General features: G+C 52.7%; 1 protein-coding gene across 6 annotated transcripts in view; it reads right to left on the reverse strand.

Moving 5' to 3' along the window:
* Positions 1 to 13,654, reverse strand: part of SPECC1 (sperm antigen with calponin homology and coiled-coil domains 1) — a 243,189-nt gene that overhangs the window by 176,078 nt on the left and 53,457 nt on the right. The window contains exon 1 of one of the 6 annotated variants that reach the window (XM_066264353.1): positions 933 to 1,125. The exons of the other annotated variants lie outside the window; for them this stretch is intronic. Coding sequence (XP_066120450.1) covers positions 933 to 972 — 40 coding nt within the window. The 5' untranslated portion in view covers positions 973 to 1,125. Of the gene's footprint in view, positions 1 to 932; positions 1,126 to 13,654 lie in introns of those variants that run through there. 6 annotated transcript variants of the gene reach the window in all.

Raw genomic sequence — 13,654 nt, forward strand, 5'->3', positions numbered from 1 at the left:
GGAGGCCAGGATGAAAACTAGGACCCAGCTGACTCTCCAACAAGCTCCCTTCATTTCCTCTAGGACAGCGGTTCTCAACCTGTGGGTCGCGAACCGGGCGGGGGTCGAACGACCCAAACACAGGGGTCGCCTAAAGCCAAAAAATATGTATTTCCGATGGCTTTAGGCGACCCCTGTGTTTGGGTCGTTCGACCCCCGCCGGGGTCGCGACCCATAGGTTGAGAACCGCTGCTCTAGGACATAAAAATGTTCTAAACCGGGTTTAAGTTTCTGGTATCCCAGAACATGCACAGGCTATCCTGAGTAAGAAACAGTCACAACCAAAACAAAACAAAACAAAAAAAACAAAGCCCGTGGTCTGACCATGAATAACAGATCTGCTGATGGGTCCACGGGACTCCAGAAAGTGTGTGACCTGCAAGCGATGCGCCGCAGAATGCACAATGAACCAGAAAACGACGGCCAAGTCCCACTTCTCGTGGCAAACGCCTAGAAAGTGCAAGAACCGCCTGCACGCGCGTAGACCCTCTGCCCGGGCGGCACACCGGGGAACCCGGTCCGAGTCCACCGTAAAATCCGGACAGAAGACACTCCCCAGCCCCCGGCCCCTCTCCACCGGCCCGGCCCGCGCACTGCGCCCACGGAGCCCGGGTCACGCCCGCCCCACTCGCGGCGTCCGGTCGGACCCGGGGCTCCCAGGTACGTGTTTACAGTGAGTGGCGTCTATTTCCTTGTCGCGGCGCAAGCACCGGTCATGTCACAAGCCCGGGAGCGCATTCCAAAGGCCAGACTCACGCCCCGGGAACTTCACCTCTCCGCACGCCCCCTCGGCGCCCGCGGGCAGCCAGGCCGCCCGGCCCCCGGCAGCGGGTGGGGGAAGGGCGCCCGGCCAGCGAGGGGGGCGCGGCGCGACCCCCGCCGACCGCACCGACCTGGCTCGGGGTCCTCCGGCCGCCCCGCGTGGTTGCCCATGCTCAGCCGATTCGGCCGCGGCCGCCTGGCCGGCCTCAGACACGGTGTCCACCGCGCGACAGCTCGCGCCGGCCCCGACTGGAGGCGACTGCGTCCGGCGGGTCCGCTCCAGTCAAAGAAAGGGCCGGGCGCCTTCCAGTTCCCGGCGGCCGCCCGCCGAGCGCTCCAAGCCGCGCAGGCGGGCCCCGCCCCCTCATCTGCATAGCGCCCGCCCACTCCGGCCACAATGCCCGCCAACTTCATCTGCATAGTGCCCGCCCCCTCCGGCCACAATGCCCGCCAACCTCATCTGCATAGCGCCCGCCCCCTTCGGCCCCAATGTCCGCCGGGGTGCGCCCACACCCTCTTATCTGCATAGCACCCGCCCACTTTCGACACACTGCCCGCGCCGATGGGTCCCGCCCCCTCACCTGCATAGAGCCCGCCCACTCAGGCCACACTGCCCGCCCACCTTATTAGCATAGATTACGCCCACTCCGGTCACCCTGCCCGCCGTTATCTGCATAGTGCCCGCCCCCCTTCGGCCACACAGCCCCACCGGGGCACGCCCACACCCTCTTATCTGCATACCGCCCGCCCACTTCCGTCACACTGCCGAGATAGGCGGGTTCCGCCTCCTCATCTGCATAGCGCCCGTCCACTCCGGCCACCCTGCCCGCCAACCTCATCTGCATAGCGCCCGCCCCCTTCGGTCACACTGTCCACCGGGGCGCGCCCACACCCTCTTATCTGCATAGCGCCCGCCCACTACCGTCCCACTGCCCGCGCAGACGGGGCCCCGCCCTTAGTTTGCATAGATCTCGCCCACTTTGGCCACACTGCCCGCCAGGCGCGCACCCCCGCCCACCTCATCTGCATATCGCTCTGGAGGGTCCAGTCCCTCCCCGGCGTGGGAGAGACTCACAGCTGACCGACTCCAGGCCCCTAGGGGCAGGCGCTGGGAACCGCAGCTGGACGAAGCTGGAAAAATCCCACTGCGGAAGGAAGCCCGAAAAGGCAACATCCTGCGCGTGGCAAATTAGATTTAGGAGGACAAGAAAAACCTACGGTTGGCGGAGGACAGGCGCTTAATAACTATTTTGGTGGGGAGGGGTAAGTGAATGAATGGACTGACGAGCCACTCTTGAGGAGTAGGGGGTGAAGAAAAAAGACAAAGACTTGCCCGTTACCCAACATGAATACTAACGCTAATAAAAAAATGCATACAACTCCAAGGAGTCACTGTTTTCGCGGCTATCAGAAATGACCGACTCATACAAATTACCCTGAACAACTTGAATAGTTCATCTTACAGTAACGCTTAGAACTAAATCTTGCTGTGAAAAAATAATATATTTTTTCATAAAATCCTGAGTTTGGAATGACTTGGTTCCTTCTCCTGCGTCGCTTGAACGTCGTCTCAGTTCTCATCTTTCCTAGCAGCATCATAGGTCACCGTTTACCACCCTCAGCGCCTCAGAACAGTTTCCTCACTTGGCTTCCAGAACCCCACGTTCTCCTAGTTTTCTGCCCGCATGCCTGGTCTCCTCTTATCAGTCCCTTTTACTGGTTTCTGCTCATTTCCTTGACCTTTAGACCCTGGAGTGCCCTAAAGCTTAGACACCTCCATCCCATGTCGTCATGTCTTCTCTAACTTGCCCAGCATCACCAACTTGCCGCTTTTTAAATACCATCCAGGTATCTTCAGTCCTCTCTTGGGAACTCCAGAATCATCTACCCAACTACCTTTGGGACACTCCTCTTCGATGCCTTAATAGGCATCTCCAGTTTAACTAGAACAAAGCTAAGGTCTTGATTTTTTCTTCCGTCGATGTTTCGTCTGGTCTTCTCTATCTTCGCGAATGGAATAGGTTGGAATATATATATATATATTTTTTTAATTATTTTTATTTATTCATTTTTATTAGAGAGAGAGAGAGAGAGAGAGAGAGAAGGGGGGAGGAGCAGGAAGCATCAACTCCCATATGTGCCTTAACTGGGCAAGCCCAGGGTTTTGAACCGGCGACCTCAGTGTTCCAGGTCGACGCTTTATCCACTGCGCCACCACAGGTCAGGCTATATATATATATATATATATATATATATATATATATGCCACCGTCTCTTAACACTTCTTACCACTTCTGCTGAGACCATCTGGTCCAAGCCATGGCCGCCACCTCTAGTAATCCTGCCAGGATTACTGCAAGTGTCTCCTAACCAGTCTCCCTGTCTCTGCCTCTGCCTCTCTCTAGTCTTCACATAACAGCATGATCCTTCTAAATAGGAAATCAAATCATATCACACCTCCACTTACCATGCTCTCACGGCTTTCTGTCTCATTAGGAGGAAAATCCAAAGCCCTCACAATGGCCTCCAAGGCTCTGAATAATCTTGCCCCACCCCCACCCCTATCAGTGGACTCACTCCCCCGCCCCTTCACATTGCTTTTGCTATAGGAGCGTACTTGCTGTTCTTCAAATAAGCAAAGCACGCTCCCACCTAAAGGCCTGCGCAGGAGCTGTCCCCTCTGCCTAGCATGCTCCCCACCCCCCGCATTCCTACATTACATAGACCACGTGGTTCACGCTCTCTCACAAATGTCACGGTAGTAAGAGGGGCTTCTCTTGCTGCATCACGTTAAATAGTAAACCGGACCCTCAACACATCTACTTTATTGCTTTGTTGACCTCCATGACACTTACCTCTGTGTAGTATAAATCCTAAGCATTTACTAGTTCATTGGTTTATTATCTCTCCTCTAGAGCAGTGGTCCCCAACCTTTTTTGGGCCACAGACTGGTTTAATGTCAGAAAATATCTATTTTCACAGACCAGCCTTTAGGGTGGGACAGATAAATGCACAAAATAAAATTATGCGACCAACGCAAAAAAAACCGTGGTATTTTTAAATATAATTGTCGAACTTATGAGACAAGCGTCAAGAGTGAGTCTTAGACAGATGTAACAGAGGGAATCTGGTCATTTTTAAAAAATAAAACATCGTTCAGACTTAAATCTAAATAAAACGGAAATAATGTAAGTTATTTATTCTTTCTCTGCGACTGGTACCAAATGGCCCACGGACCGCTACCGGTCCATGGCCTGGGTGCTGGGGACCACTGCTCTAAAGGACAAGGTTCGGGAGAGCTATACCAGCCACCTCTCAAGGATGCCAACGTCTGGCTTGGGTTCCTATAGGAACCAAAGCTGCTTCCCAGGTTGTCAACTGTACCAATAAGTGTTTTTATAGCTGTATCCCTGCTGAGAGAGACATCTGGAAAGATCATTACCATCGATCAATCGTTTAACACTGGTCGCTCCAGAGAGCTGGTGTTCTGGATCATGCTTTAACCTTCTTTGTACTTTGCTCTAACATCCGAAAAGTTTAAGCTATCAGCGTTCACCATTTTCATAAAAACAATGTCATTTTTTTTCTTACCAAAAACTATTGACTACCAAAAATAATAATTAAAGTGGCCTTATATACACCATACTATATATAACGAGAGATGAGATTTCCCCCCCATGTTTCAGAGGGGCTTAGATTGCTTTATTCAATAAATAATATTCAGTATCTGTTTCGTACATGACACTATTCAAAAGGGGGGGGGAGAATCTCAATTTTCTTAATAAGCCAAAGGCCAACTTGCTAAACTGGAGATAAGTTCACATACGGAAACCAAAGAAACGGAAGAAAGAATAAGAGAGGGTAGCAAAGTTTAGTTACTGAGTAAAAAAAAAAAAAAAAGTTCTTAAAAAGAAAAGGAAAGAGTCCCTGGCGGGTTGGCTCAGCGGTAGAGCGTCAGCCTGGCATGCGGGGGGACCCGGGTTCGATTCCCGGCCAGGGCACATAGAAGAAGCGCCCATTTGCTTCTCCACCCCCCCCCTTCCTCTCTGTCTCTCTCTTCCCCTCCCGCAGCCAAGGCTCCATTGGAGCAAAGATGGCCCGGGCGCTGGGGATGGCTCCTTGGCCTCTGCCCCAGGCACTAGAGTGGCTCTGGTCGCAACAGAGCGACACCCCGGAGGGGCAGAGCATCGCCCCCTGGTGGGCAGAGCATCGCCCCCTGGTGGGCGTGCTGGGTGGATCCCGGTCGGGTGCATGCGGGAGTCTGTCTGACTGTCTCTCCCCGTTTCCAGCTTCAGAAAAATACAAAAAGGAAAAAAAAGAAAAGGAAAGAAAAGTTCTTTGGGAAAATAGCGTGTATATTGGTCTAAAAAACAACAACACTCTGATGCTGAAACAATAAGATAAGCCAAGGGAGGATCTGTAGACAGAAAGCAGATTCGTGGCTACGTGGAGCTGGGGCTGACACACACACTGACCGGAAAGGGGACGAGGCATCGTCTCGGGACGATGGAAATCTTCTCAAACTTAGTTGTGGGCAGTTACAACTCGGTAAAATTGCTAAAAGTCATTGGTTTGCACATGATAAGTGGGTGAATTTTATGATACATAAATTATACTTCAAGAAAGCTACCTTATAAAAAAAAGGAATCAAGACAGTCTGACCAGGCGGTGGCGCAGTGGATGGAGCATCAGCCTGGGATGCTGAGGACCCAGGTTCAAAACTCTGAGGTTACCAGCTTGAGTGTGGGCTCACCGGCTTGAGCGTGGGATCATAGACATGACCCCATGATCCCATGACCCCATGGTCACTGGCTTGAGCCCAAGGTCACTGGCTCCACTGGCGCCCCCCCAGTCAAGGCACATATATGAGAAAGCAGTCAATGAACAACTAAGGTGCCACAATGAAGAATTGATGCTTCTCATCGCTCTCCCCCCCTCCCGACTGTCTGTCTGTCTGTCTCTTGCTAAAAAAAAAAAAAAAAAAAAAAAAAGTCAAGAGAGATGAATGGCTGAGGATTGAAGATCGTGTATTCTTCCCGGACAAAGGGAGCCCGTCCTCACTCTGAACCAGTTAGCATCAGTGGAGCCTGGGGTGTCTCACCGCCAGGAATTAAGGCCGGAAAGACCAAGGCTTTGAAGAAGATGGGATAAAGGGGAAAAAGAGAGACAGCAGCATCACCCACACTCAGGATGTGCTTGCTTACTGAATGTGCCACCAGCAGGTCCGACAAACTGGGTTCTGCCCGAAGCCACAAAGAACTTCGAAGGCAGGACACAGGCACAGTACAAGGCGGGACAAGGCAAGTGGCAGAACAGAAATACAAACGCAGCGCTACGGAAGATGTTTCAACAGGGAAGAGCACATCCTGCTGTGAGATCCAGAAAGGCTTTCTGAAGGAAGGGCTGCTTTGAGCAGGTCCTTTCAGGGAGCACAGCCTTCCTGTCAGTGTCCACAGTGGCAGGAGAATGCAGGGGGCAGTAGGAAGGAGGTGCCCGGCACGGACATGTGCGCCCTGGACGAGCAGGCCCCCGCAGCAGGGCCCAGCCTTTGTTCAGAGGAGTGAACAAGGGCTTGATTGTGAGACAGTCCTCTGTGTGTTCAAAGAACAAGCCAGTCCGTGGCCTGGGGCTGGAGCTCCTGGCGTGAGCAGGGATTGAACGAGGCTGCAGTGGGGTCTTACTGAGTCAAGAAAGAGGGCTGCCCTCGGTTCCTAACCTGTGAGCAACACCGAACAGATCTGAGCAGAGAAGCGGTCTAAGGAAAGCTGTGATTTATAGTGATCATTCTGCTAAGACAGAATAATGCTCTTTTAAAAATTTTTAAATATTTGCCTGACTGGGCGGTGGCACAGTGGATAGAACGTTGGACTGGAATGCGGAAGACCCAGGTTCGAGACCCTGAGGTTGCCAGCTTGAGCATGGGCTCATCTGGTTTGAGCAAAAGCTCACCAGCTTGAGCCCAAGATCGCTAGCTCCAGCAAGGGGTTACTCGGTCTGCTGAAGGCCCACGGTCAAGGCACGTATGAGAAAGCAATCAATGAACAATTAAGGTGTCGCAATGCGCAACGAAAAACTAATGATTGATGCTTCTCATCTCTCTGTTCCTGTCTGTCTGTCCCTGTCTATCCCTCTCCCTGACTCTCTCTCTATATATAAAAAAAAAAAATTAAATATTTTATTTATTCATGTTTAGAGAGAGAGGAGAGAGAGAGAAAGAGAGAGTGAAGGGGGGAGAAGAGGAGCAGGAAGCATCAACTCCTATATAGGCCTTGACCAGGCAAGCCCAGGGTTTTGAACCAGTGACCTCAGCGTTCCAAGTTGACACTTTATCCACTTCACCACCGCAGGTCAGGCCCAAACCCTGCTCTTAGATACCCTCTACCTAGCACTTTACAGATAACCAAAATCACCAACACACCCATTTTAATTAGACGTACTGACTAGCCCTGGGCAAGGAGGATACTATTGGTGGGCGGGCTCCTCTCCAGAACACCTGTGCCCTTCTGCTCCCACCATTGGGGTTGCCTGTTTACGAAGAGCTGGGAGCATTTGTTTCAAACCCATTTGTGTACTAAAGATGTTATTTACGTAACTTCATTATCGTGTAAACCAATGAAATAAGAGCACAAAGAGAGAGACAGTGTCTTTAAAAGCCATGCTGAGGTCCTGGCCGGTTGGCTCAGTGGTAGAGCATCAGCCCAGTGTGTGGAAGTCCTGGGTTCAATTCTCAGTCAGGGCACACAGGAGAAGCGCCCATCTGCTTCTCCACCCTTCCCCCTCTCAATTCACTCTCTCCCCATCTCCTGCAGCCATGGCTCAATTGGAGCGAGTTGGCCCCAGGCGCTAAGGATGGCTGCAGGGCTTCTGTCTCAGGCACTAAGAAGAGCTTGGTTGCAGAGCATCGCCCCCTAGGGGTTTGCCCGGACAAATGCGGGAGTCTGTCTCTCTGCCTCCAGTCCTCTCACTGAATTAAAAAAAATAAAAGCCATGCTTGAATGCTTTAAAAAGACTTGATGAAGGTGAGTCATTAAAAAGCAGTTTGTCTTATTAAAATGGGGTGTGTTGGTGATTTTGGTTATCTGTAAAGTGTTAGGTAGAGGTATCTAAGAGAGCAGGATTTGTGCCTCACCTGTGGTGGCACAGTGGATAAATGAAGCACTTTTATAAAAGGTCAGGGGGACATTTGTAAACACGTGAAAGGATTCTGCAGGAAGTCTTTTTCTGAAGTACCTAAGTTCTCGCTCCTGTGTAAAGAGACTAAAACTGGAAATCACGTAAGATGTATTACACGCGTGAAAAGACGTTAAAGGACTCCAGCAACCAGTTTGGCTCTAAGAGGACCTTGTGGCCCGGTAATTGAAGATGGGGGAATAAATACACACTTGTGTGTTTTGGGTGAAAATAACATGTGTAAAGTATACATGTTACATTTTTTAGTACTCCCTGATTTAACCAACTTTATCAATGAATTGACCCAAACTGATTGCAATCTCACAAGACGAAAGAGTATGGAGTAAGTGTTAATAGTAATGCAACTTGTCCTAGGCAGGTAACTCAGCTGGCTAGAAGGTCCTTCTGATACACCAAGGTTATAGGTTTGAATCCCGGTCAGGGCGCATACAAGTATCCGCTTATGAACGCACAAATAAGTGGAACAACAAATCAATCTCAATCTCTCTCTCTCTCTTTCTCCCTTCCTTTCTCTCTAAAATCAATAAAAGTAATTTAAAAAAATAGCAGCGCAACTCCATCCAGGAAACCTCTGTGCTGCTGTAGGTGAGAGAGACTAAGCTGGATGAGGTCAGGGGAACCCTGAAGAAATCAGAAGACGTGGAAAAGGTGCGGCTGAAAAAGACAATGCACAGGTTAAAAGGAAAGGAAGCTGACAAAAGTGAGATGAGAATTTACCCGGGTGACGGAAACAGGGCACTGTAGTCGTGCTAAGTAAGCCCAGACGTTCAAGGAAGCAGTTAAGCACCTCTGCAATGCATGCGGGTGGTGAGTTTCAACTACCGAAAATGCCGAAGAGCAGGAGCTTCCTGATATTGTTACGTAGTTGCTGCATCCCGGGCACCTAGAGAGACACTCAGCGAACAGTCAACGTTCTAAGTGCTCGTTAAAGGAACGAATGGGTGTAGCAGACACGTGCAGAACGCTCACAAGGCATTTCAGCAAACAGCTGGAGCACGGACAGAATGCGGGGTGCAGGCTGGGGAAGAAAGAGGTGCAGGTTGTGAGAGGCATCGGGCACCTCATCTATCTAGTATCCGAGGCCCTGACACAGTGTTTCCCACAGGGAAGGAGACAAGGGAAGGTATCACAGGAAATGTCTTTGACCTGAACAGCAAAGCCGTCAGGGTCAAAGGGACTTCAGGGAAGGTCCTCTCACCCTTGTTACCCGACACCGTCCGCACGAAGGAGTTGCTAAGGGCGGAGCGAACGCTTCTCTGGCAAGAACAGAGAATTCTTTCTTTCCTGCGGTGACACACCTCTCCGAACACCTGTGGCTATGGGACATTCTTCCACGTAGTAAGTCAAAACTTGGCCCTCATTTACCGTTTGGAACTGAAAGGAAACGTTTGATTTTGACCAGAAAAGGAATCGGTTGACAAAGCACAAGTGATAGAAAGCTTTGGAAGGAAAAAAACAAAAAACAAACACATCATGTTAGGAAAGCACAGCAGAGGCCCCGGCTGGGTAGCTCAGCTGGTTTGAGTACTGTCCCAATGAGCCAAGGTTGTGGGTTTGATTCCCGGTCAGGGTAGGTACGAGAATCAACCGATGATGGCATGAATAAGTGGGACAAGAAGTCGATTTCTCTCTCTCTCTCTCTCTCTCTCCCTCATTCTCTCTGCTTTTTCTCTTCCTCTCTCTAGAACTCAGTAAATAAACATTTAAGAAAAGTAAAATAAAATAATAAAATAGGCCCTGGCCGGTTGGCTCGGTGGTAGAGCGTCGGCCTGGCATGAGGAAGGCCAGGGTTCGATTCCCGGCCAGGGCACACAGGAGAGGCGCCCATCTGCTTCTCCACCCCTCCCCCTCTCCTTCCTCTCTGTCTCTCTCCTCCCCTCCCACAGCCGAAGCTCCATTGGAGCAAAGATGGCCCGGGCGCTGGGGATGGCTCCTTGGCCTCTGCCCCAGGCGCTAGAGTGGCTCTGGTCTTGGCAGAGCGACGCCCCGGAGGGGCAGAGCATCGCCCCCTGGTGGGTGTGCCGGGTGGATCACGGTCAGGTGCATGCGGGAGTCTGTCTGGCTGCCTCCCTGTTTTCAAAAAAGAGAAAAATAATAATAATAATAATAATAAAATAAAACAGGAAAGCACAGCCAGATAAGTCTGGGCAAGATGTCCCAGCGTCTAAAGGCAGGTGGATTTCTTTTTTTAATGGCCATAATTCCTAGGTAGGATATTCTGTTTAGGAAGACGGTGCGAGAGGAATATCACGTTTTACAAGAGTATCCACATTACAGGTTCTGCTCTTGGTTCCTGGCATGTTTTTATCTTTGCTTCATCCTTGACAACGCCCAGGATAGGTGTGATTCTCCTCGCCTTAGAGGTGAGGAGAGACCCCCAGAGAGGACGAGCAGCACACGACGCTTCTCCGAGGCGGAGGCTCCGACTCCCAGCGGGTCACGGGTACCGGCGGAGGCGGCTAAAGCCACGGAAGCCGCCGCTCAGGTGGTCCTCGGTGTGCTGCGGCCAATGCCAGGGCAGGTAGGACAGCGGCGTGTGGACGGCTATGGGACCGTCTGAAACCCAGCAGACACGGTCTGGAAAGCCACCCCGAGGCGGCACCAAGGGGGTGGGGACTCTAAGGACCAAAGCCACCTTGCTGTTTGTGCAGCGCTGCCTGGGTCTCGGTCCTCTCTCGTGCCAGGGCGCCCCCCCCCCAAAAAAAAAACAGGTCCGTGCCCTGTACAGGAATAGATCAAGCCTTCATAAGAGAAAACTGAAGTCCAAGAAAATCACCTAATGAGCTTCAGAATCCTGGCCGGCGGGGGAAGTTACAGCTCACGGCGCTGAGACAACGGGGGGAACGAGAGAACCAAGGAATGCGGAAACCACGCCAGGGAGGTGGACGCCAGAACCCGGGGGCTTCTTGCGATGGAGTGGTCCCCAAGTGCCACTGGTGAGAGAAAAAGCGTGCGTGCAGAAGGGTGTGTCCATTTACACCACCGTGTGTGTACAGGACACATTGGCTTCCATACACACCGGGCGGCTCTTAAAGGACACCAGCTTGCCGGATGGTGGGGACAGGGTGTGGGGGGGCTGCTCCAAGGGTTAGGAGCGAAACTTTTCATCCTGAACCATGTAAACAGTGTTACCTACTCAAAAATATGAATAAGCCCTGGCCGGTTGGCTCAGCGGTAGAGCGTCGGCCTAGCGTGCGGAGGACCCGGGTTCGATTCCCGGCCAGGGCACACAGGAGAAGCACCCATTTGCTTCTCCACCCCTCCGCCGCGCCTTCCTCTCTGTCTCTCTCTTCCCCTCCCGCAGCCAAGGCTCCATTGGAGCAAAGATGGCCCAGGCGCTGGGGATGGGTCCTTGGCCTCTGCCTCAGGCGCTAGAGTGGCTCTGGTCGCAACATGGCGACACCCAGGATGGGCAGAGCATCGCCCCATGGTGGGCGTGCCGGGTGGATCCCGGTTGGGCGCATGCGGGAGTCTGTCTGACTGTCTCTCCCTGTTTCCAGCTTCAGAAGAAAAAAAATATATATATGAATAAAATTAGACCGCTCTCCCTGACCAAAGTCTCCTCCCTCAGCCACAATCCCGTCTGGTTTTTACAGCCGGAAGTCCTGAGGACCTCTCTTCCTGGCTCTGCTATCCTGAGCTGGGGGGCCTGGGGTGAGGCTGGGACCCCTTGCTCATCAGGGGGGACCTCTGCAGCTGAGATATCTCCCCCCCAATTCTTCACCGCCACACATGGGTGTGGGACCAGCCCGATCTGTGTCTCCAGCCCTTCCTCCGAGTCTCCAGCGGCTTCTTTAAATCCCTGGTCTTTGGACTTCCATTCGGCTGGATTTCAGGTGGTTAACGATGGTTGTTCTGCAGTTTAGTTGTACTTTTGATGTGGCTGGGAGGATTAGAGTACTGCGTTTACCTATGCAGCCATCTTGACCGGGAGTTCTGTTTTTTGGGAGTATTTTTGTTTGTTTGTTTGTTTCTTTGTTTTTGTTTTTTAAAGTGCCTTTTTTCCATTTGGCAGTTTGATAAGGAGTCTTTCTTTTGTTTTCCAGCAGGTGGCACTGAAGCACAAGTTTTTCAGTTGCTCTTGCCCGGCTTCTCAGATCCCCGTGGGGTGGTGGGACCTGCCCTGAGTTCCCCAGGGAGCTGGGTGTCTGTCTCCTCTGGGACCGGGTCACCTCGGTGCCAGGGCTCCACCCTGTGGGGAATGCCATGGGGTTCCAAGCTCGTGTAACCCTGGCGCCTTTCCCTGCAGCGGTGGGCGCGGGTGGTGTGAGCTGGGAGGCTGTTGGTGCATTTGTGGGTTTGTACCTCCTCCCAGTAAGGGCGACCGCTCCACTTCGGCCACCTCCCCTCTGTGTCTCCACCGTCACGGGGGTTAGCTGCAGTGTGCACCTGCGGCTCAGGGAGGCATGCTCCCCTCTCTCCAGTTCTCAGAGCTGCGAGGGTGTGCTCTGTAACCCAGCACTCACTGCTACAGCTTGGGGCCCGCTGCTGGCCCTGGGAGGGTGAGGGGAGGCGGCCAGGCTTCGTGGCTCTGTCTGCCTGGCAGTGGCAGCCACCAAAAAACCATGCCCTCACCTCTGTGCTGCCTCTCTGCCCAGGTCTGGGCTCAGGCACCGTGCTACCAACTGCTCCCTCAGGATGCTCACCACACTGTCTTTCTCTGCTCCTCCATCTGTCTGCAGGGTGTGCAGGAGGCACTCTGCTCCCTCCCCTCTCCTGAGACCCAGCGAGCTTGGGCTGCGTCCCTTCCCTCCTCCCTGACCCCTCGGGGCCGGCGTGCCTCAGGAGTTTCAACGCTGGATCTCTGGGGTGTAGTTGTGTGGTGAGCAGGGACTGCTTCACGGAATGATAGCTGTTCCACAGGTTGTAGCTTCAAGGGGGGGGCAGGGGGGCCTCTCACGCCACCCCTCCTCCGATGTCACTCTCCCATTCTTTCAGGTTTTAAATTGTCCATGCTCTGAATTCAAATCAAATAAAAAATAATAATAAAATAAAAACCTTTCCTGTTTCTCAAAGAGATAGTAACACTGAGAAAGTTCCCGGTTCCAGTGGCCACTGCCGTGGAAGCAACTCAGAGACCTTCCTGTGAGAGTCCACCCACTCCCCACGGTGCGGAATGCCCTATACCCACCTCTGCAAGTGACCCACAGGGCCGGCTCGCTGACCACCCCGGGACACACGCCGCCTCGCCGGGATTCCACACGCACAGGGTGACAGATGGACAGCTGGAAGGACAGAGGGAACTGTGCCCACCCCCGCCCGGAACCTTCTCTTCTAGTCTGTCTCCCCACTCCATGCTGTGACCTAATACGGTTCCCGGCCCAGAGTAAGTGCTCAATGCAGATCGGATAAAAGACGGGGTGGGCCAATCCCTGAGGTGCTTTCATACGGCTGGGATGAATGGCCCTCCTCAGCCTCTCCAGCCTGGGTCCCTCTGACCTGGGTCCCTCCAACCTGAACCCCTCAGACGTGAGCTCCTCTGACCTGGGTCCCTCCAACCCGAACCCCTCAGACGTGAGCTCCTCTGACCTGGGCCCCTCCAACCCGAACCCCTCAGACGTGAGCTCCTCTGACCTGGGTCCCTCCAACCCGAACCCCTCAGACAAGAATTCTTCTGACCTGGGTCCCTCCAACCCGAACCCCTCAGACGTGAGCTCCTCTG

This window comes from Saccopteryx bilineata, chromosome 2 (genome assembly GCF_036850765.1).
Source record: "Saccopteryx bilineata isolate mSacBil1 chromosome 2, mSacBil1_pri_phased_curated, whole genome shotgun sequence".
NCBI lineage: Eukaryota > Metazoa > Chordata > Mammalia > Chiroptera > Emballonuridae > Saccopteryx > Saccopteryx bilineata.